The 20,317-nt window shown below is 38.2% G+C and overlaps 1 protein-coding gene across 3 annotated transcripts; it reads left to right on the plus strand.

The window, feature by feature from the left end:
* Window positions 1–1,518: 1,518 nt before the first annotated feature.
* NEK3 (NIMA related kinase 3) lies at window positions 1,519–20,215 on the plus strand. 3 transcript variants are annotated; one of them, XM_007421210.4, is made up of 15 exons: window positions 1,519–1,612; window positions 3,089–3,195; window positions 4,360–4,554; window positions 5,741–5,834; window positions 5,999–6,096; window positions 7,143–7,226; window positions 8,149–8,216; window positions 8,340–8,426; window positions 8,944–8,998; window positions 9,733–9,933; window positions 12,039–12,129; window positions 13,137–13,241; window positions 15,089–15,223; window positions 16,756–16,876; window positions 17,830–20,215. In XM_007421210.4, the coding sequence occupies exons 3-15, from the start codon at window positions 4,438–4,440 to the stop codon at window positions 17,945–17,947; spliced, it is 1,374 nt and encodes a 457-aa protein (XP_007421272.1). In that variant the 5' UTR covers window positions 1,519–1,612; window positions 3,089–3,195; window positions 4,360–4,437; the 3' UTR covers window positions 17,948–20,215. The 3 variants fall into 3 exon arrangements, with proteins under 3 accessions (XP_007421272.1, XP_087991605.1, XP_025026040.1); XM_088135479.1 differs by having other exon boundaries at window positions 9,838–9,933; XM_025170272.2 differs by lacking the exons at window positions 1,519–1,612; window positions 3,089–3,195 and having other exon boundaries at window positions 4,418–4,554; window positions 5,757–5,834.
* Window positions 20,216–20,317: the final 102 nt, after the last annotated feature.

The following is a 20,317-nucleotide window of genomic DNA, read 5'->3' on the forward strand; positions in this document are numbered from 1 at the left end:
CCTTGAGCATACAGACACAAAACATTTAATTAGGCATAAGACAATATACATGCCTTATATGGCGGCTGTCAGTAATGGAACTGGGGGAAAAAATCCAAATGCCATTCTCCGCACTGTTTTGCCAAGCACTACCAGGTGCAAGACAAGCGGTTCTTTTAGATCCAGAGGCAATGAACACACCAGCAGGTGAGGAGATTTTAAACTTTATTGTTAGCTCTAGCAGACAGATATAAACAGAAATACAAAGGCATGGAATACAAAAGCATAGCACGCTAAGCATAACGTACCAAGCAAGGTGATAAAAACTCTTCTCCTACTCTCGGGAGTTACCATAAGGTGACAGTGGAGAGACCCCAAGATGGCTTAGATAACACAGCTCTTGCTACCAAGGCCCGTGTCCCTGCTCCAAAACTCAAGGGGCAACACCAGGGCTTTTATCAAATTCTAGCACTGAAACCTTATGACTCTGTTTCCATGGCACCGAGGCTATGAGACCAGACCTTGACCAGATAGTTCCCAGGGTCTGAGAATTATACAAACTTGGATAACCTTCGTATTAAAGGGTTGTCTGCAAAGTCTAATTGATATTATTTGGGCATTGACTGCATTGTAACCATTCCTTTGTTTTTCATGTCCTGAATAGTAAACTGTATGATATTCTAACTGAAAGTGCCTGATTCCACACCATTTCAATTTACTGATGCCTAAGATTCAATGTGTAGTCATAATCCTCCACTGCGTTGAGCTTTCCCGTGTTCATGTTTCTTACATTCCACGTTCCCACTGTAATTTTGCCTTTGTAGCTTTGATGCTCTTTTCCTGCATGGCAACATCAACAAGGAGACATCCTGAGGGCTTTAATCTAGCCATGCCATAAACACCATTACTGCTCCAAAAGATCCTCAGCTCTTCCTCAGTTGCATGCTGAGTGTTATCTGACCTGCAAGGCCCATCATCTGGCCCCACATTGTCAACCACTTTATTTTGTCTATCCATATTATTTTCTTAGTAAAATCACTGCCTCCTCTCGCACAGTATGAAATTATGCCTTTGTCATCATCACTAAAATGATCTTCCTCCTCCAGCATCTTCCTATATCACTGCTGCCCAATACAGGTGCCTGCTTGCTTTAACTGGGCAGCCTTTCATGTCATGGGTGACCTGCTGGGAATATATACTCTTAGCACAGACTCCAGGTGGTCTTCTCCAGAAACCTGCCCACCATCAGCCACATGAAGCACCACGACAGGATTGCCGGGGGTGGGTGGGTGGTTTAGACATAGAGTACCCATTTTTAATCCCAGCGCTTGATCTCGCTATCTCTGAAACAGGCTCCGGGCCCAACCTCCATTGCCACACCACAGTCTAGCTCACGAGTTTCCCAAGAAGCCAGTTATCAAAGTAATTTCCAAAGGAATGCCTGGAAGAAAACCTGCTCGGAGGAAACTAGAAATCTAGCTTCTACCGGCGACCTTCCACCCCGCAGAAGAAACCTTTGTGCTTGCAATGGAGGCCACGCCCTTCGGAACCACTGTCTCCACCCACCGCCCTGTGCTGGGGCCGCTGCCCTGGGCTCGGGAAGTCTCGCTCGGCCAGAATTTGCAAGGTCTCGGTAGGTGAGCCGCGGGCGTCGTAAGCGAGAGGGCCGTTGCGTGCGGGTTGCGTGCATCCAAAGTCCTGTCGTAGGAAGGGGATCCTTACTTTACGGCTCTCCCTCGCTCAGAAGAAAATGGGGAAGAAAGAAGCTGCTCTTTCTCCCCCCGGCTGAGCTGGCTTCGCCGCGCTGGCTTTGCTGCATGTGGGATGGGAATGACAGGCTGGGTAGACATTGATTTGAGGTCCCTTTACGATGTTCACCCGCCGGCCTCTCGTGCCTGAAAGATGGCGTTGGAAAAGTTCGTGTCCTTTGCCTCCAAAGCCGGCGAAGACATTCAGGGCCGATGTGTTTCTTACTAAAACTGAATAACGCTATTAATGATAGTCTCTAGACTCCCTGCTCTTGTAGCTTATTCGAAGAAAATCAAAAGCCCTACTGCACCTCTTGGGTTGATTCCCACAGATAGTAGGAACGCGAGGTGTTTGATTTTTTTTTTTTTAAACCAGACCGTGCATCTCATTCCCATTCACTAAGGAGTAGAAGCTGCAAGAAAAAAAAAAAAACTGAATCTTTAGCTCTATGGAAGAATATTCTGAAAGAAAAACTATGTCTAATGTGAACGTTTACTATTCTGTTTAATATTTTTGTCAGTGTAGTTGCATTCTCCTGAATGAATGATAGATATAAGTCAGATTTTTAAAAACCCTAATATCACTGTAGAAGAGAAGGAAAAGAACTGTGGAATTCTTTGTAAAAATTAATTGTCATATTGCAACTATTTATTTGCATGACTATGACTATGCCCTACCGGTTCTGCTTCCAAGGGGGGTAGTTCTTCATAGTATTATTATTATTACTACTACTACTACTACTGGCATAGAAATACTCTTGAAATCTGCATGGTGTAGTAGGGGGTAAGATACAGTATTGAACTTAAATTGGGGGGCCCAGGTTCATGTCCCCACTCAGCCACAGAGGTCCTAGAGTGACTTTGGGCTAGTCACTCACTGAGGCTGACCCATCTCACAGAGTGGTTGTTGTGGGAATAAAAAAGGGCTGCTCACAGAAAAAGGGCACAACACAAACACATACATACATGCATATATAACATTAACTTTTACTGACTGCAGAAAAGAGTGGGAACTGTAATGTTGTAAACAAAGTGAAAGAGAAGAATACAAAATAATGGCTATACCATATTCACACAACATACTAAGCTCTGTTTTGTAAATTTGCAAATATTTATTATGATCAATGATCTAGATTAAAAGAAAAGAATAAAATAAAGTGAAAACAGAAAACATATAGAAATAATACAATAATCAGGAATACAATATTTGATGGCATGTTTTAATTGAAGCAATACACAATTTAGCTACACTGCTGATAATGCTAGTGTTATACTGTAATCAGAAAATAGAATCAGGGTCTGTTCGTCCTGGATACTGATGCAGAAGAGGTGAAATAAGTGAATTCCGTATGTTTCTGTAGAAATTGCAACACAGCAGTACATGGGCAGTGGTTTCATTTTTTTCCAAATCACAAGAAGTTTGTTCAGAAAAGGAGATGTTGGATTATCTGCCAGTAAGAGCACTAAGGTAAGAAATGTGAAATATTTGGCTGAATAGGGATGGAATGCTTCATTCCTTCTCTGCCATCTTAATAATTTGTTGGTCCATTCTTGTTTGATTGTGGCAACCAAGATAATAATTCAAAACAAAGCTGAATTGTATATAATCTCTGGCCTGGTTCAGACTAAAGCGTAACATGGATTTGCTTGTTCTTGGAGTAGAGAGATATATAAACCCAGCCTTGTGGTTTGGAAATAATGGTTTATGATTGAGCCCATTGGGCTCAAACCCAGCCAGTTATAGCCTATTTAGCAAACCATGGTTTAGCACAGCATGAAAATTATATTCATTTGTGTATCTTTGCCTAGGTTTTCTTCATTCTTTTGTAAAAATAAAGTGAGTGAAAACTGTAAAGCAGTTTCCTGCCTGTTCATATTATTTGCCAGTAGACATGATTGACATGAGTTTCTCAGTTTAATCATTGTAGCTGAGCGTAAGTATAATGGCCAAGGAGTTACCTCCAGCCTTTCGGATCTATCAGAGTTAGAGGAAGGAACAGAGATACCCTTAGAAGCAAGTTGAATGTTGGCCAAGAAGGGAAATTGGAATCATTGATTGAAGTTGGCTAAAACTGAAAGTTCCTTACATAGTTATCTGCATGAGGGTTTAAAGCAGGGAAATGGTGACATGATGTCATCAGACAAATGATGTACTTGCACCAGATATTGGGACATGACTGATAAAAATAATGTATTCTTTGCACAATGATGTCATGATTTTGATGTTATTGTAGCTTGTAATACCTGTCTATGCGTCCTTTGGGAATCTGATGCCTAGAGATTGTTCTGGCTGGTGGTGTAGGAGTCATTTCCTATTATATTTCATTTATATATTTGAGGACAAATAATTACTACCAATTATGAGCCTCCACTAGTTTCTCCTTCAAGGGAAACCAAATAGTGTAGGGTTAAATAAGGAGACCTGCATTATTTTAATCATCCGAAGCTCTTCATTTAGCAGACTGGAAAAATAGCTGAATTGGATAATTATTGGTTATACATATAAATATGTAAACATTTTAATAATTTGCAAAGCTTTTGGCACTGAGGTTGGAGAGAGAGAACTGAAGTATAGCATAAAGATGAACTGATAATCTAACATGTCTTTTATTGTTTTGATACTTGTTAATAGGAAATTCTGGTGAAAGGAAACATTGAACTTGCTGAGCTTTCTGAAGACACCTGCAAAAATTAAAGCATTTTGATTATCATGGAGAATTACAATGTACTAATGGTACTTGGGGAAGGATCATTTGGTAGAGTCCTTTTAGTCCAGCATAAAAGTACAAGCCAGAAATATGCAATGAAAGAGATAAGACTTCCCAAGGTAACTACTTCCTTCCCTAAGTTCTATAGGGATACCACTTTTACCCATATAATACCACTAGTTGGAGCATTGCAATACTTGTCAGTTGGTTTCCAGGAGCAATTCAAGGTATTGGTTGTTATCTTTAAAACCCTTTATGGCTAAGGACCTGGATATCTGTGGGACCATCTAATCACCAGTAGTATTTGCTGGTCCACAAGAGTAAGTTCCATCCATGCAACTTTGCTTGGAGAATGCCATCTTCAGGGACCATGGAAGCAAGCTAGTCTAATAATTTCTGGTTTAAGATCATGCCCAAACCAATCCCAGGATCCCTAGGGGTTGTTGTTAGGCAACTCACCTAACCCAGGGCTCCTCATGTTGTCTGAACCCAAAAGGGAGGATTAACTTGAGTACAGAGGTGAGAGGCTAGAGTATTTGTTTGCTTGTTTATTATATGCATTTTTGGCCTCCCCCAATCCCAAAGGACTCTGGACAAAACAGAGGGGGGGAAATCCAAATAAAACAAACCTCAGTTATGTGACAAATTCCTCTTAAATGCATCATGACATCTCCAATCAACTTGGGCCAAAGGAACAATACTAGGACTCTTTTGACCTGCTTCTAAAAAGCAAGTTGTTATATGTACTTCCAAGCAAAGATAATTCCATTAAGTGGGTTGCTACCTGAGATGGCTGCCTAGATTGTCTGGTGCCAGATCATCAGATAAGTTATTAACTATGTTTCCAATCATATGAGATAATTTATGTCATGTGAGTGCATTCTGGATGAATCTGCCAGGCCTTTATAATTAGTTGATGCACATCTAACAATTCCCATTGCCTTCAGAGGTTTGGCTGGTGGTAAAGTATAAGAGGGCTTTTGCATTAGTGGTGCCCTGTAGGAGGACCTCGCTGCCTCAAGAAATTGCTTTTTTCCCTCTCTTTCTGTTTTGATGGCAATGTCTCGTTAAATAACATTTTTATGTGTTCTTTATCAAAAGCTTATCTCTGTTTAATTTCTCCTGTGTTTTTTTCTCCTCAGAGCCATAAATTTCTTATGAAAGGTGCTTTTAAATTTTTTAAAAAATATTATTTTGATATATTAATAAATATTAAGCCACTTTGATAAGCAAAAGCAGAAAATATAGTAAGAGGTGTATAAAAAAGGAGTTATTTATTTATACTTATAAGTAATATATTTTTAGTCTGTCTTCAATATAGAAAAATCCTGGAATGAATCTATTATATTGGCTAAAATGAAACATCCAAATATTGTGACGTATGCAGAATCCTTTGAAGGTAAATATGTGTGTTTTAATAATTAATGTTACATGTTGTTATAATTGCATTATTCAGTTTGCTGAATTGAAAATGTCTTTGTTATCTTCTTGATCCAGTATACTGTTTGTAACATTTTATATGATGTAATACTACTAACGAATCTTAAATTATTTCAACATTAGCTGATGGACATTTGCATATCGTGATGGAATATTGTGATGATGGAGATCTCATTCAAAAGATTAAATTTCAGAAGGGGAAATTGTTTCCTGAAGATATGGTAAGAATCCAAATACTATATTTAAATTTTTAAATAATTGAGATGAGGAACTTTGATGAATGTCAGAGGAGGTGTCCATAAGCTTTAGAGAAATAATCTCTCCTTTATTAACACCTCTTGATTTATTGTTGTAGTCATAGCAGTAGATGAAAACTGTTTTAAAAATGGAGCTAAGTACAAAGAAATTAAAGTACAAAGTAAAAAGGATAAGCTTATAAAGATTGTGCCACTGAAAAAATCAGGAGAAGTCTGGTACCAGCTTTTCCAACTAATCAATTTTATTAAATGGCATAAGCTTTTGAGAGCCACAGCTCAGTTTATCAGATAACATTTGTTAGTTGGGAAAAGTGCTCCAAACTCCTCCTGAATTTTGGCTACCACAGATAAATATGTCTGTCCTTCTACAGTGCCAGTGATAGTGTTTCTTTATATAATATTAAGTCATATTTTGTATTAGCAGTGGCCGTTCAGGCAGAATTCATAACTTTTTGCTTTCATTTTGAAAAATAAATGTTAGAAAGAATAAATCACTTCAAAACTATTTGATTTTGGTTTTTTGTACATTGAAATTAGTATAAATCTGCATGCCTGTATTTGTAAAAGATGGAGGATTGTTTTCATCCTTTAAAATCTGGAAATGTACTTTACATGCTGTAGATGGTATCCACATGCTTTTCTTTAGATTTCAGACTTGAGGAAGGGTTTAATTAAACGTTTTTTAGATGCACTAAAGTATCCTTTCTGTAGAAGGATATATTATATTGGATTATTATAAGCTACTAGAGACATATCCCAAGTAGCTCATAATAATTCAATATAAAAAAATCTTTGAGATTAATCTAGTTTATATATGAAATAAGGAATGAATTAGTAGTATTCATGGTACTAGTGCAAATTTAGTATTTTAAAGTACTAAAATGTAAATATCTTGCTTGATTTCTCACATTGTGTTGCTACTGATCCACATCATTGTGTAGAGTATTTGCTCTTTTATATCCTTCACAATTCAGTTCATTTCCATGTGCTGTGTTTTGTCTCTCCCACAGATACTTAAGTGGTTTGCACAGATGTGTTTGGGTGTAAAATATATTCATGAGAAACGTATATTGCACAGAGACATCAAATCAAAGGTGACTGAAATCTCCTTAATGGTTCTTACTATAAAATTGCTACCAGGCTTCTCCTGTTTAGAAAGCTGAAAACTACAAAGGCAGCTCTTCTGTAAATTTCAATGATTTAGTATTACTTTATGTACAAATATTTATCTTTTCCTTTTTTTTTATTAAAACACTGACATGCCATATTACAGATGGTACCGGTATGCTCCAAAACAGCTCTGTTCATGCTCACTGGGCTCCCTGTTGACTTGACTTAAATAAAATATTTTAATTGAAATAAATCAGTAGCTTTCATACTGCATAGCAAGGCACCGGCCACTAATATCATGGTGATTTGGGCCCCATAAAATTCCTATTGGAATAATAGTGTCTTGGAGAGCTGGTTGCTTTCTGATAAATGAGTGTGTTGTTACTGGCCATATCTACTCTGGCAGACATTCTAGAATAGGCAACCATCCATTGAGTATGCTACTTGTCCATGGTCTCAAGATTATAAATGTGCCTCCAGCCTCCTGAATGGCTGTCTCTACAGTTGTTTTGAGTCCAAACTCACAGTCAAATGGTGGCGTGTGCTTTATCCAATGACTTAAGTACAGAGATGATGTGAATTCTATTTGTGTCAGTCTCACCATCTGAAATAAGTTAATTCTTTTAATGTGTATCTGATTTACAAGGGGAGATTTCTGTTTAAGCTGAGCTGGGACATCATGATTATCATTTGGATAATAACAACAACAACAATGAAATGCATTCATTTTATTAATTTATTAATGTTCTTACTCAGTAGCCACTGTGTTGTAAGAGTTAAACTAGACGTGGAATTAAATATGGTATATACTGTGAACAAGGCCATTAAATAGGGCTGATGCTATAAATACAGATAGTTATAATACAGAGGGTGAGGTCTATATCTTATTTCTGTTTCATAATCTAGAATATATTTCTCACACAAAATGGGAAAATAAAACTGGGAGACTTTGGATCTGCAGTTCTTCTTAACAGGCAAGTATATGTCAAATTGTGACCAGAAGTCTGTTTTGACATATTTTTTTAAAATGTAATAGCTGGCTGCTGTTGGAATATTCACCTGTTCATCCCTAACATTTATATTTGTTTTTGGACTAGCCCCATGGCATATGCTTGTTCATATGTAGGAACCCCTTATTATGTGCCTCCAGAAATTTGGGAGAATATGCCATACAACAATAAAAGGTAAGAATTAATCCAAGTCTTCAAGAATCTTGAGTTTAAAACTGTAATATTGGAGAAATAATGCAAAAATTGTGTACTCACAATTTGAAGAAAATTACTCAGTTTACAAATGTGATTCAAAACCAAGTATTATTTTTGTATGCCTGTGGTAAGGAATAACTGATAGAACTAAAAACATGAATATTTAAAGAAAATATTCTGTAAATAATGTAAGTAAAGGGACTGTATTCCATGTAAAAGATGACTATATGAGGCAGGTTCTAGTAACCTCAAATCTTTCTATAAGTACATGCCTAATTTCAGAAGGAATTCCATGGGCTAACGCATGCACTAGCCACACTCTCTGCATTCATGCAGCACTCTTCTTCATAAATACTTTTCCTTGGTTTCCTCTGTCTCCAGTTGTGTCGGACTATCATCATCTGTAGCTAGCATGATTACTTTGGCTGAGAATGGTGGAACCGTAACTTATTTCTAGCAAATGTCATACTAACATACTTAAAATTTGTCTTTTTAGTGATATTTGGTCTCTGGGATGTGTTTTATATGAGCTGTGCACCCTAAAACATCCAGTGAGTATTCTTTCTTACGTTTTATTTCCAGGAACTCATCCAATTCCTGTGTTTTATTTTTCCCAGTGGGTAACACTTAATTTCCTAGCACATACATATTAGAATGTAAAGAACAATGTAATACAGCCGGGTGTGATGACTCTAATAATTAGCCCCATAGGCCACCCAGTAAATGTGCAGGGAGCATTGAAAAGCAAAAAGTATGGCATATCATAGGTGTCAGGCTTCACATCAGAGATGAAAAGGAATCTTAACTCTCCAGACACTAAATCCCTTATTCAGAAACATGTTTTTCAGCAGAAGTCTCATAGATCTGAAACATCTAGATTGCTTTTTTTATTGCAGACAGGAATTAAATCATATGCCAGAAAAGATCTGCCAACTGCAGTAACAGCTTTTAAAGCCTATATGCTGCATGGGTCTGTGCTCCAAAAATTAAGACTCTCATTAAATTAAATTTAATTAAAAATTAAAAATTCCTGGCTTTTTCCTCATACCTAAGGCTATGAGATGCTTCTGGGTTATATAGATAAAATGGTTTTCCCAAGCTGAGAATCACTGGTTTGTGTCGCACTGCTTTCATTCCTGATGACAGAATTCTCACCTCCAGTATATCATGTGCTGTTAAATCATTAACACGAAAGGTCCAAAGATAATGTGAACTTTTGTAGAGTTTTTAATAAACAATATTAATACTACTAACCTGTCTGTTTTTATGTATTTGTTCAATTTAGTTTCAGGCTAACAGTTGGAAACATCTTATACTTAAAATATGTAAAGGATACTACAATCCACTTCCATCACATTATAATTTTGAACTTCACTATTTGATAAAGCAGATGTTCAAGAAGAATCCCAAGTACCGTCCATCAGCTAGTACAATTCTTGCAAGAAAGTGCCTGGCAAAACATACTGGAAAATGTTCATTACCAGAGGTAATAGCATACAAATGAATGCAGTATTTGGGTCAGAAGCAGGAAAAGTGCTTCAGGTCTCATATAGGCACACTTGCTGAACCTATTGACAGCTCTTTAGAAAAGCTGTGGCTCTTCCTTGGCAGACACAGTAGCCACACAACCCCCCACAAAATGTGAGTTAAGGAAGTATTGTCTTTGTATGATTTCCTCTCCAAGTTCCTTCTCCAAAGGTGTCTCGTGGGCATATCAAGGCATGTCCAAATCTGCCCATTCCACTGCATTCTGGACTGGCTGTAGCTTCCATGAGGTCTCCACGGACAGCTCCATGTGGAGTACATAACAGTAGTCCCACTATGAGGGGACTGTTTGAAGAGCCTCCCAATCTAGGAACAGGCACAACTGGCACACTGGTTGTAGTTGAGCCAAGGCCCACTTGGCTACAGCTACTACCTGATCTTTAAGCAGGAGCTGTGAGATAACCCCCAGATTGGGCAGTAGTATTAAATGGGGAATTGCAATTCAATCCAAGCCTAAAAATGGAAAGTCCCCAGATTTGGGAGGAGGGGGGCAAAAATTCACAGCCATTTTGTCTTGGCAGGATTGAGCCTGTTTGTGCCTCCCCATCCAGTCCCACACAGCCTCCAGACACTGGACACTGATGGCATCACTTGGCCTGCCCAAGGTCAAGGTGTACAACTGATATCGTCCGCATATAGATAATACCTGTCCCCAAACTGACAGATGACCTCCCCCAGGGTTTTCCTGTAGAAGTTTACAGGAGGGGAGAGTGCAATAAGCCCTGAGGCACCCCACAGATGAGGGGCTGAGTGTGCAACCCTCTCCTCCTTGCCTGCACTGATGGGAACTGGCCACCGAGAGAGGAGGAGAACCACTGTAACATGGTGCCTTCAGTTTCCAAACCATGCAGCTGATGCAGAAGGATACTATGATTGATGATACTGAAAGCCACTAAGAGCACAAGGATAGGCATACCATCTATCCCAGCTCCACCAGATGTCATCAGCAAGCATGACTAATGCTATCTCCATGCTGAATCCCAGCCTAAAACCTGGCTGAAATGGGACCAGATAATCAGCTTCCTTCCAACCACCTTGTCCATAATCTTCCTTAAAAGGTTTGATAATTATCTAAAATCACCAGGTCCAAGGACATCTTTTGAGGAGGGGGTACACTACTACCTCCATCAAGACTGAAGAAATCACTTTTCTCTGAAAGACGCTGATCTGACTGCCTGGACTCAGCAACAGGTTACCTCCTAGGTAGCCTTAACAACCCAAGAGAGGCCTGGGTCTAACAAGGAGGTAGCTGTGCTCATAGTTTAGAGGATCGTGCCCACTTCATCAGGAGTCACAGACTCAGTCTCATCCGAGACAATCTCACAAGACCATGACCCAGGAATGGGCCCAGACTAGTCCATTCAGAGTCCAACTCTGAGTGGACCTGATAATTAGAATATTCTTCACAATGGCCCTTCCTGTAACCCACCCCTTCCCAGCAAGGATCATGTCATCTTAAATAGGGCTGGTGGATGACTATTGGCAGACCCAATAAGAGTGGAGAAATACTGAAGTTTCACCACTCTGATTGCCACAATATAATATGGGCTTTTGTGTTCAGTCAAACTTGCTCTTTGCCTTCCTTCAACGGTGCTCCAGGAGTCTCTTCTGGCACTTCATCTTCTGGAGCTGCTTAGTAAACCAAATCATTCTTTTTTACAGTGAATTCACTTGGCATTAGAGATCAAGACTTTTTTTTATGCTTGATGGCATGCAGTTTAATTACCGAATAGTTAATATTCAGAAATTTGTTTAATTTTTTTTCCACTGATAATAAATAAGAAAAAAGGAATGTATTTAAATGACTCATTTTCTTGAGAAAACAGATTTTTCTTTCCCTTGTCTTACTTATGTGCAACTTTTACATCTGCTCAAGAATTTCAAGGATCCTCCTGAGCAGATGTGTCTATATGTGGCGTGAACATAGGAGCACAGGAAAGTCCTTTTATGTAAATGGATATTTACTCACATAATATGTAGTATGCCCCCCAACTTTATGTAGGTTGTTCAGTTAATAATGATAAATACTATCTTAATCTTATTAAGGAGGATGGAACATATGCAGGAAGCAAGAATAGCTGTTCAGAAACAGAAGCCATCTCCAAGAACTTCAGTGAAATGGGACTGGATCAAACAAGTATGGATCAAAAAGATATACTGTATGTTGAATTCAGAAATGATCTGTTTGTGGACCATGGCATGGGATTAGTTTTGATAAGGTTGATTGTGTGATTTACACCAAAGTACATGATTTAAGCTTTTCTGAGAGTGCAGTCCTAGGCACATTTATCAGAATTTAGTGAGACTTGCTTCTGAGTAGGATTACACTTTTTAATGAATGACTTTGCTAGCCCTGTCAAACAATAAACAACATATTGAAAGATTGGTATGTATACCATAGTGGAGATTTTTTAAAACACGTGAACCTTAGGGTTCTAAATATAGTCTTAACATTCTTATATTTTAATGTTTAAAACTCTTAATATGGGGGCAGGTAATAGAAGATAAAATCTGAATTGTGTTCCTGTACTCAACAGGAATTTCTTTACTTCCTGCAGTTCTCTGTGCTTCCCCAAAGTATTTCTGAAAATCTGAAACATTTAGTACAGATAAGAACAACTGCTAAGTTGTTAGGGGCACAATTTAGCCTCCTAATCTAATGGCTGCAAGATACCATCCAGTGATGCTGCAATGCCACCACAAATTGTCAGGCTGATATTTTTTGTCCCTTTTATATTTTTTGGCCCTTTTTGGGCTTTAGAAGGCAGGACTAGGAGAGGGAGACAGTGCTATCATTATCAGCCTTAATCCTACCCCAAATATGCCTAAAATTACAACACAAAATTTGGTCATTTTGTTACCAGTCAATGGCAATATACTAAGTACTGGCACGCCACAAATAGGATGCTGGAGGTACCTCTGCCTTAGAAACAGGTTTGTAGGAAATAAGGATTAACGTGAAAGAATCACTATTCTTTTCTCTTGGTAGCAAAAACCATTCTCTTTCAAGGGCTTAATCACCTTTCATCCATACAAAATACCATATTGAAGAACTGGTTGTTGAAGCTAGGAAAAGTTTGAAGATTCTGCTGAATTTTCCTGAAACATTTGTTTAAAAGGCTTTCCCAAATACTGTTTTTCCAGAACCTTCTAGACAAAAGTGGGAAAAAGGAAGATCCAGCACAGTGATCAAAATTTTAGGAAATGCACCTTTACTTTCTTCTAGTATTGCAACCAAGGAGGACACAGGTAAGATAATATACATATTTATTTGCATAGTGTATGTTGTTTGCCGTCAGAAACCACTGTGACATTTAAAGATAGTACTCCCCCCATGCCTGCTCCAATAGTCTCAGCCCATATTAGTTTGTGTAAGAAACAAAGAGGTGTGAGAAGAACCATTTTGACTTTGAATGAGAAACTGGCAGGGCTACATTCTCAACATAGATGCAGCAGTGGGTGAGTTTCCCCCATAGGCAAAACCACAGACATCTTCAGCCGAGCTCTACTGGAACTACTGTCAGCAATTCTTGGCTTGTGTATTTCTTTATGTCAGTGCAGCATGTGGAAAGAGGAAGGGGTCCCACAAACCAGTGGGGTGAAGAATTCTAAGTCTACAATATATTAATCTGGGACAAAGGAATAATATTTTAAAGAAGGGGTGAGGGGAAACCAGAGGGAGAAGAGAGTTCTGTTTGATTAAATTAGATAATCCTGCAGAATGTTTTTCTAATTTATCTATAAACAGTTTTTGCTCTGATCTGGGAGAATGATGCCAGATATTCTGATCAGAATGATAGGAATTGTATCAGAAATTAACTCCAGAAAAGCATGTCAATTTTAAATTGAATTAAACTCTCCTCCCAAATCCAGATGAGTTTGCGATTTGCTTGCTTTAGTGCCATTTGTCCCCAACTTTTCTGCTACTATCGGCATCCTTTTGGGAGGACAGAAACTAAGGGTAGGGTAGAATTGGTAACTCTCAAAGAGCTTGGAAAGATTGGACTCATTCTAAACTGAGATTGGAGTGGTTACCCATTTTTGGTAATATACTATAGAAAGAGGGTAGGGCAGAGACAAATCATTGTGTGTAAAATTCTTGAACTGGAGTTCACTAGAGATTTGTTACAATTTCATCAGACCTTAATGATTATTTAAATTATCTCACCATAGGCCATAAATAGTCTCTTGGAGGTTCAGCACTAACTACTAAAAGCTGAGTCTGCTTGGGTACTGTACATTATCCAGGGGCCCATTCTAGGCTTTTCAAACAATTGTGATTGAAAGCAAACAATAAGAAAACATTGTTACATAGTTGTACATTCAGAATTCCAGTTTCAACATCTGAGGAATAGGACTACATCATATATTGATTTTATTTATTTATTTATTTATTTTTTTGTCAGATCAGAATGACATATACGGTCCTCAGAGTTTCTATGCTCAAAACCATTCTGTGAGGTATACTGATATGCACTTCATTTTAAGGATACCGAAGCATGTGATTTAGGACAGTGAGTTAACTGTGTGCACAATGGGTCAGTTAAAGTGCACTTTCTTTCAAAAGATAAGCATGCTACATAGCTACACCTTAGCATGGGTTCATTAAACATACAGTAGCTAAATAAATTGAATCTAGTTCTGGCTGTCCACCAGAAGAATGGGAACTACAGGTTAGAAGAAAAGGAGTTTCATTTTTTGTGTTCTTAAGTTTGTTTATGGTATATAGTGTTATAAAATTCCTTTTAGATGGTTTTATGGCAATAGTTTAAGATGTTTATTTTGTTTTATGTTCTATATCACCTGGAGTAGTTTGTTCTATGCCACTTGGAGAAGTTTGGAATAGGATGGATAGAAATGATGTAATAAATAAAGAGCAGGAGAAAATTCCATTCACATAGACTTCAAAGGGGCCACAATCTGCCTTAGAATTAACTCTGCTTATGTCCATTTCGTATGTTTTTAGATACATGTTTTTGTCTGGTTCCTGCTACTGGCTTCCACAATTACACATTAGTATTTTTTCTGTATTACTATTTTTTTTTTTTATAAGGGTAGTTTCTCCAGTAATACAATATTTCTGTTCTTTTAATTAGGTAGCCATGTGAGAAAATATGATGAAAACGTGACGCGTAAACAATGGAACAAGGAGCCTTCACAGACTTTGATTAATATTCTTCACAGTGCTGATGTTAGCTTAGCTTTTAAGACATACACAATCCACAAAGGAGGTGATTTTTTTTCCCTATCATGGTGATAGGCTGAGTTAAGTTTCCTTAGAATGGGATCATGGATAGGTGGTTTTAGCATGTGGAGTTGATGGTTTGGAGGTTTGGAAGGTCTTATGAAATTAGTTTCCCAAGCTCCAGCAGACCAATGTGGCTGCTATGGATTCTGGTTTTGAATTCCCTGGATGGCACCTTAAGTAGGAAGATGGAGCTTCCTTTGACACTTGGGCTGAACTATTGGCTGGTCTTATAACTGGAGTGAATGCTGATCTCCAAAATGGCAAATAGAACAGTGAGGAAAGGTTACAGTGGTGGCAGTGAAAGTGGTGGAAACAGTGAATGTGGCCATAGTGGAGCAGTAGCAGCAGCAGGAGAGCCACAGCTCAGCCATTAGGTGGTTTGTCAATTATAGCAGAGCAGCAGAAGACTGCTCTCCTGGCTGTAGCAACAATGATCAATCTTTTACCTGCTGCCCCTTTGGCATAACAGGAGTGAGCTGGTCTGCCTGCTCCCATTGCCTTCTGAGGTTTTCAGGACTAGATGTGATCAAACCCTGGCACTGAGTCTCAGTGGGAGCTGGAGCTAGCTGGTGGTTTTAGTATGGTTTGCAGGCAATAGGGATTATAGCTGCTCATTTCTCCCCTGGATGGGAGATGTAAATAGGGGATGGGGGCTTACCTTAGCTGTGGAGTGCTTGTTGGTTGTTTATCTTCAGTTGCTCATTGGTTTCCCCTGGTGAGAATAGGAAGTCAAATTGGTGGTGGTTGAGGGGGCAGTGGGAACTGGTGGGTTGTACTTAGGGGCTGAGATCAGTAGCATCTTGGTGCTGACTGTCCAGTCTACTGTGGATGTGCTAGGAGTGACTATGGATGAGGCCCTTAGCCTGGGAGGTGAGTTGGCAGGAGTTGAGGCAAATTAGTGTATGGGGGAGGTGGTCAGGGGGAGGTAGGAAGATCATGGTATTGATGGGCAGTGGCAGGTATGGTGGGAGTCAGGGTGTAGACCATTCACAGGGAATGTGGGCCTGATAGCTTGTATCAGTCCCATGTTCTGGCTCCCTGTATTCATTCCCAGTGCCTAGCTATGGAACCTTAGGTGGCCTGGGGTTGCAGTGATTGCTGCTTAATAACCGGTTGGTCTCTAATAAGGCTCACCTTATCTGGACTTGATCCAGATGAGATGGGTGATCTGACATGAATTATTGAGACCTGACAGGACATAGACAGGGGAGTACCCCTCTCCAAAATGTGCCCAATGAGGTTTTGGATGTGGCATCAGCTCTGATTCTGGGTGAGGAGGTAATGATGGTCATCTGGGAGACTGGAAGTGGCTAGGGATGCTGCTGTGCTGTGGATGAAGCTCCTAGCCTGGGGAAATTAGTGCATTTGTAGGAGGGGTGGGTCAGGGGCAGGTAGCAAGACTGCAGCATTAATGGGCAATGGCAGGTATGGTAGGAATTGATTTTCTTACTGATTTTTTAAATATCTGAATGGAAGGAACTATGAATGCTTTCTTTTTTTTTTTTAATATTAAAGCCTCTGATGACCTACTGAGTGGACCACTTACAGGAGAGAACAAAGCATCTGATGAACCAGATGGTGAAACTTTTATGGAGGATGCAGAGAGACTTGAACCTAGATCAGATGAAGAGGATACGTATGTTGCAATACAGTTTGAAAAACTAATTGTTGGAATTCTTTTCTATTTTAAACAGTGTAAACATCTCTCATACAAAATCCAACTGTAGCTTCATGCCATTTTTCAACTGTGGGTTGTATTTATCAGCTGTTAGATTCCCCCAACTCTATCTCCCCTCCAGTTCTGCTTGGATGAGCAGAAGTCTGATCACTCAGTGTGATACATCCCTAATTCAGTTTAGAAGCAGTAACAATATAACAAGTAGTATGTGGAAGAACTTCTGAATCTCAAGTTTTAGATACTCCCATGAAATTATAGTCTCTCTTAATATATAAAAAATTGGAAGTCTTCGTGAATGGTCTGCCATACAGTATATTGTGCTATCACTGGAAGTTGAAATTTGGACTCAACCTCCCTTTTATGTAAGAGCATAATGGTTGTTACATATCTACTAGTCTGTAAGTTTCAAGAAGCTCACTAGCAGAGAAAAGTGTTTGATTTGTACATGTGCCCTTTGTCTACAAATAAAAATATTGAAGATTACTAAGAATAGAGTAATAAAACTGATGTGTGACCAATGAAGGTTCTCAAAGAAGCAGATAAGCAGATGTAAACAGAGGACATAAATATTTGTTTCAGATATTTAAAACTTTCCCCAGAGAAAAATAATATCTGCTTTTCAAGCACATATTAAGTGAGATATAAAAATAAAACAATGTAATAACAGTTTATAGGCTTTAGGTTAGATAACTAGAAAAAACACTTTGACTGTAATGGACAACAGAACAGATTGTTCAGAAGAATTTTAGAATTCATAGAATAATTTTAATAGGAAAATATCTCAGGTGGATGATTGAAGTCCTGGGAGTTCAAAATGAGAAAATATATGTATTTAGTGGTTCTAGATTTCTTTAAAATAAATGATAATCTCCTCTTCCTCCTCCTAATTTTTTAATTACATTTTCATATAGGGATTTTGAAGCAGAAGATGATCCAGATTGGATTTCTGAACTGCAGAAGATGTCAAAACCAATGGAAGTAAAGGAAGGAGTACCAACAAATAATCCAATATCAACACAAAAATATTGATGAATGATTTCAGAGACTAGCAGAAACACACTTATTGACACATAATGATTCCGAATGTATTTCTTTGAGGAAACAAATTTAATTTGGGTTGGGTTTTTTGATGCAAAAAAGGCATAGCAATTACATTCCTCTTAAAGGTACTAAAATACGCATTTCTTATACAAAATTCTTTACTCGATATAGAAATATCTCAAAATCAGAGATATGTCAGAATCAGAAATACACTGTATTAGAGGGCAGTCAAGGATTAGCAGAGTCTTGACACAGAGTCTGACACAGAGAGCAAGGTATGGCTTTTGTGTTTTCCCTCTCTGGCATTTCATATTCCTAGACATTTGGGAGTGCTGGCCTTGAAACTTAAGGTGCCCAGGCTTCAGGAAGATTGAGTCTGGATTTCAGAATATGGCAAAATCTAGATAGATATATCTTTTTATTTGATTTTGTGTTTGGTCATAGTTAATAAACTTGTTTATTTCAATTTTTCCTAAATTCCAAGAGGGTATCTTCTGGAACCATGTCTTTCATCAGTATGACTTCAGGGTTATTCTTCAGTCATATAAGCTTAATTCACTGAATGCAGTTAGGGAGATGGGGCGCAGGGAGCCCTATTTATCCTAGACAGGAAACCCCAGGAACCTGGCCAGTTGATCTCCAGCAGGATAGGTGTTGGCACCATAACCACCAAACACACAACCCTGCCATTACAGTGGTGTCCAAACAGGATTTTCGCAAAGGAGCCAAGCTACAGCTCTGTGGCCTGCTTGTTTGTTTGTGTGTTTGTTTATTTCAAACATTTATGTGGCCACCCATCTTTTACCAACTCTAGGTGGCTCACAATTGTTAATAAATAAATAATGTATTATGAAATATGTAATAAAATGTGTATGTAATTTTATTTATTACAATTAGTATGTAGTTTTATTTATTACATATTTAATAATACATTATTTATTGTATTATATTAAACTTTTTTAGAATAGCTACAAATGGTGCTGTAACATGCTGACAGTCAAATTTATGTGTTAAATTTGATCTGATAAGAATCAGACTGTTTCAGACTCTTAACCTCTCTTCTCTAAACTGGATCTCTATAGATGTGTTGAACTTCTTTCCATTTTATGCTTGGTCGTGCTGGGTATGAATTATGCTGCTTAGTTAGTTAGTATGAATTATGCTGCTTAGTTAGTTGGTCATGCTGGGTATGAATTATGGGAGATAACTTTGAGAATTGGAATAGACATGTTAACTTTAGAAGCAGTCTATAATAAGCCATGATGTCAAAATTACATATGCATATTGTTACACAAATGGGAAGGTGGTTAAATTTGTTTGATGTACGTAAGAAAATTGCATCATGTAATTGTACACATGTTATAATTTGTCCCCCTCCCGTAGATGCCCATGCTTAGAACTTGTCGCTTGGCAATGAACCTTGTGGTGTAGGTCTGAAAATGTTATAACAATACCTTCAAATCATTAGTTTACACAATCACTTTAAACTGCTATATGTGTTTTAATTTATATTTTAGTGATGGTTATGGAGAGGGATTGTTTTTGTTAAGCTATTACCTAATTGAAAGATATCTTTGTGTTAAGCTCAAACATGTGGCACATAAAAGATTCAATAAGGTTGCTTTAAATGAGGCAGCTGGCAAGGGTATAAACAAAATTCCCATAACTCCTATGCCATTGAAGGATTATAGATGACCCAAAAATCTGAATCTCCAGTTTCCCATCATTATCTTGCATATGCAAGTTCATGTGTTTACTGTGATTTTGGACTGAAGTGCACTGGTTGTTACCTGCTGAAAGGATGTGAGTGAAAAGGACACAAAGCTAAAATCTCTTTTTTGGAGTGCCTCTCAAGTACTAAATTTCTCCAAGTATCTTAGCAAAAATATATAATTTCTTCTCATACAGAATATTATATCCTTTAGAGATTATATTAATTTTATATTAATTGAAAATACTAAACTGGTAAAAATGCCAATAAATGTTACAGCTTTTAAAAAATGCTTTGCTGCAAAAGACTCCCCCCACCCCTCCTCAGGACACCATACTGAGATGTTAAAAGAAGTGTATTCTGATGAAAGTTTAAAAAAAGAGACCACTCTCCCCAACTTGGGTGCCTTCCAGATGTGTAGGTGCCTGGCAAGCAGGACACTGCCTAGAATTTTGGGAGCTGAAGTTCACACACAGTTTAAGGAAGAATGAATTATCATTTATCTGGAAGTAAATCCAGTTTAAACCAATAAAACTTTTAGTAGATATTCATTGTGTAGCTTGGTTAAAGCAACTTTCTGTTCCTGTGCATTTTAAAATTCTTGTTCCATGTGGCTATTTTTATGAACATATGAAGTAACTGAAAAC

Source organism: Python bivittatus, unplaced genomic scaffold (genome assembly GCF_059951505.1).
Source record: "Python bivittatus isolate LINGU-HERP-01145 unplaced genomic scaffold, Pbiv_v1 ctg000020_np1212, whole genome shotgun sequence".
Lineage (NCBI taxonomy): Eukaryota > Metazoa > Chordata > Lepidosauria > Squamata > Pythonidae > Python > Python bivittatus.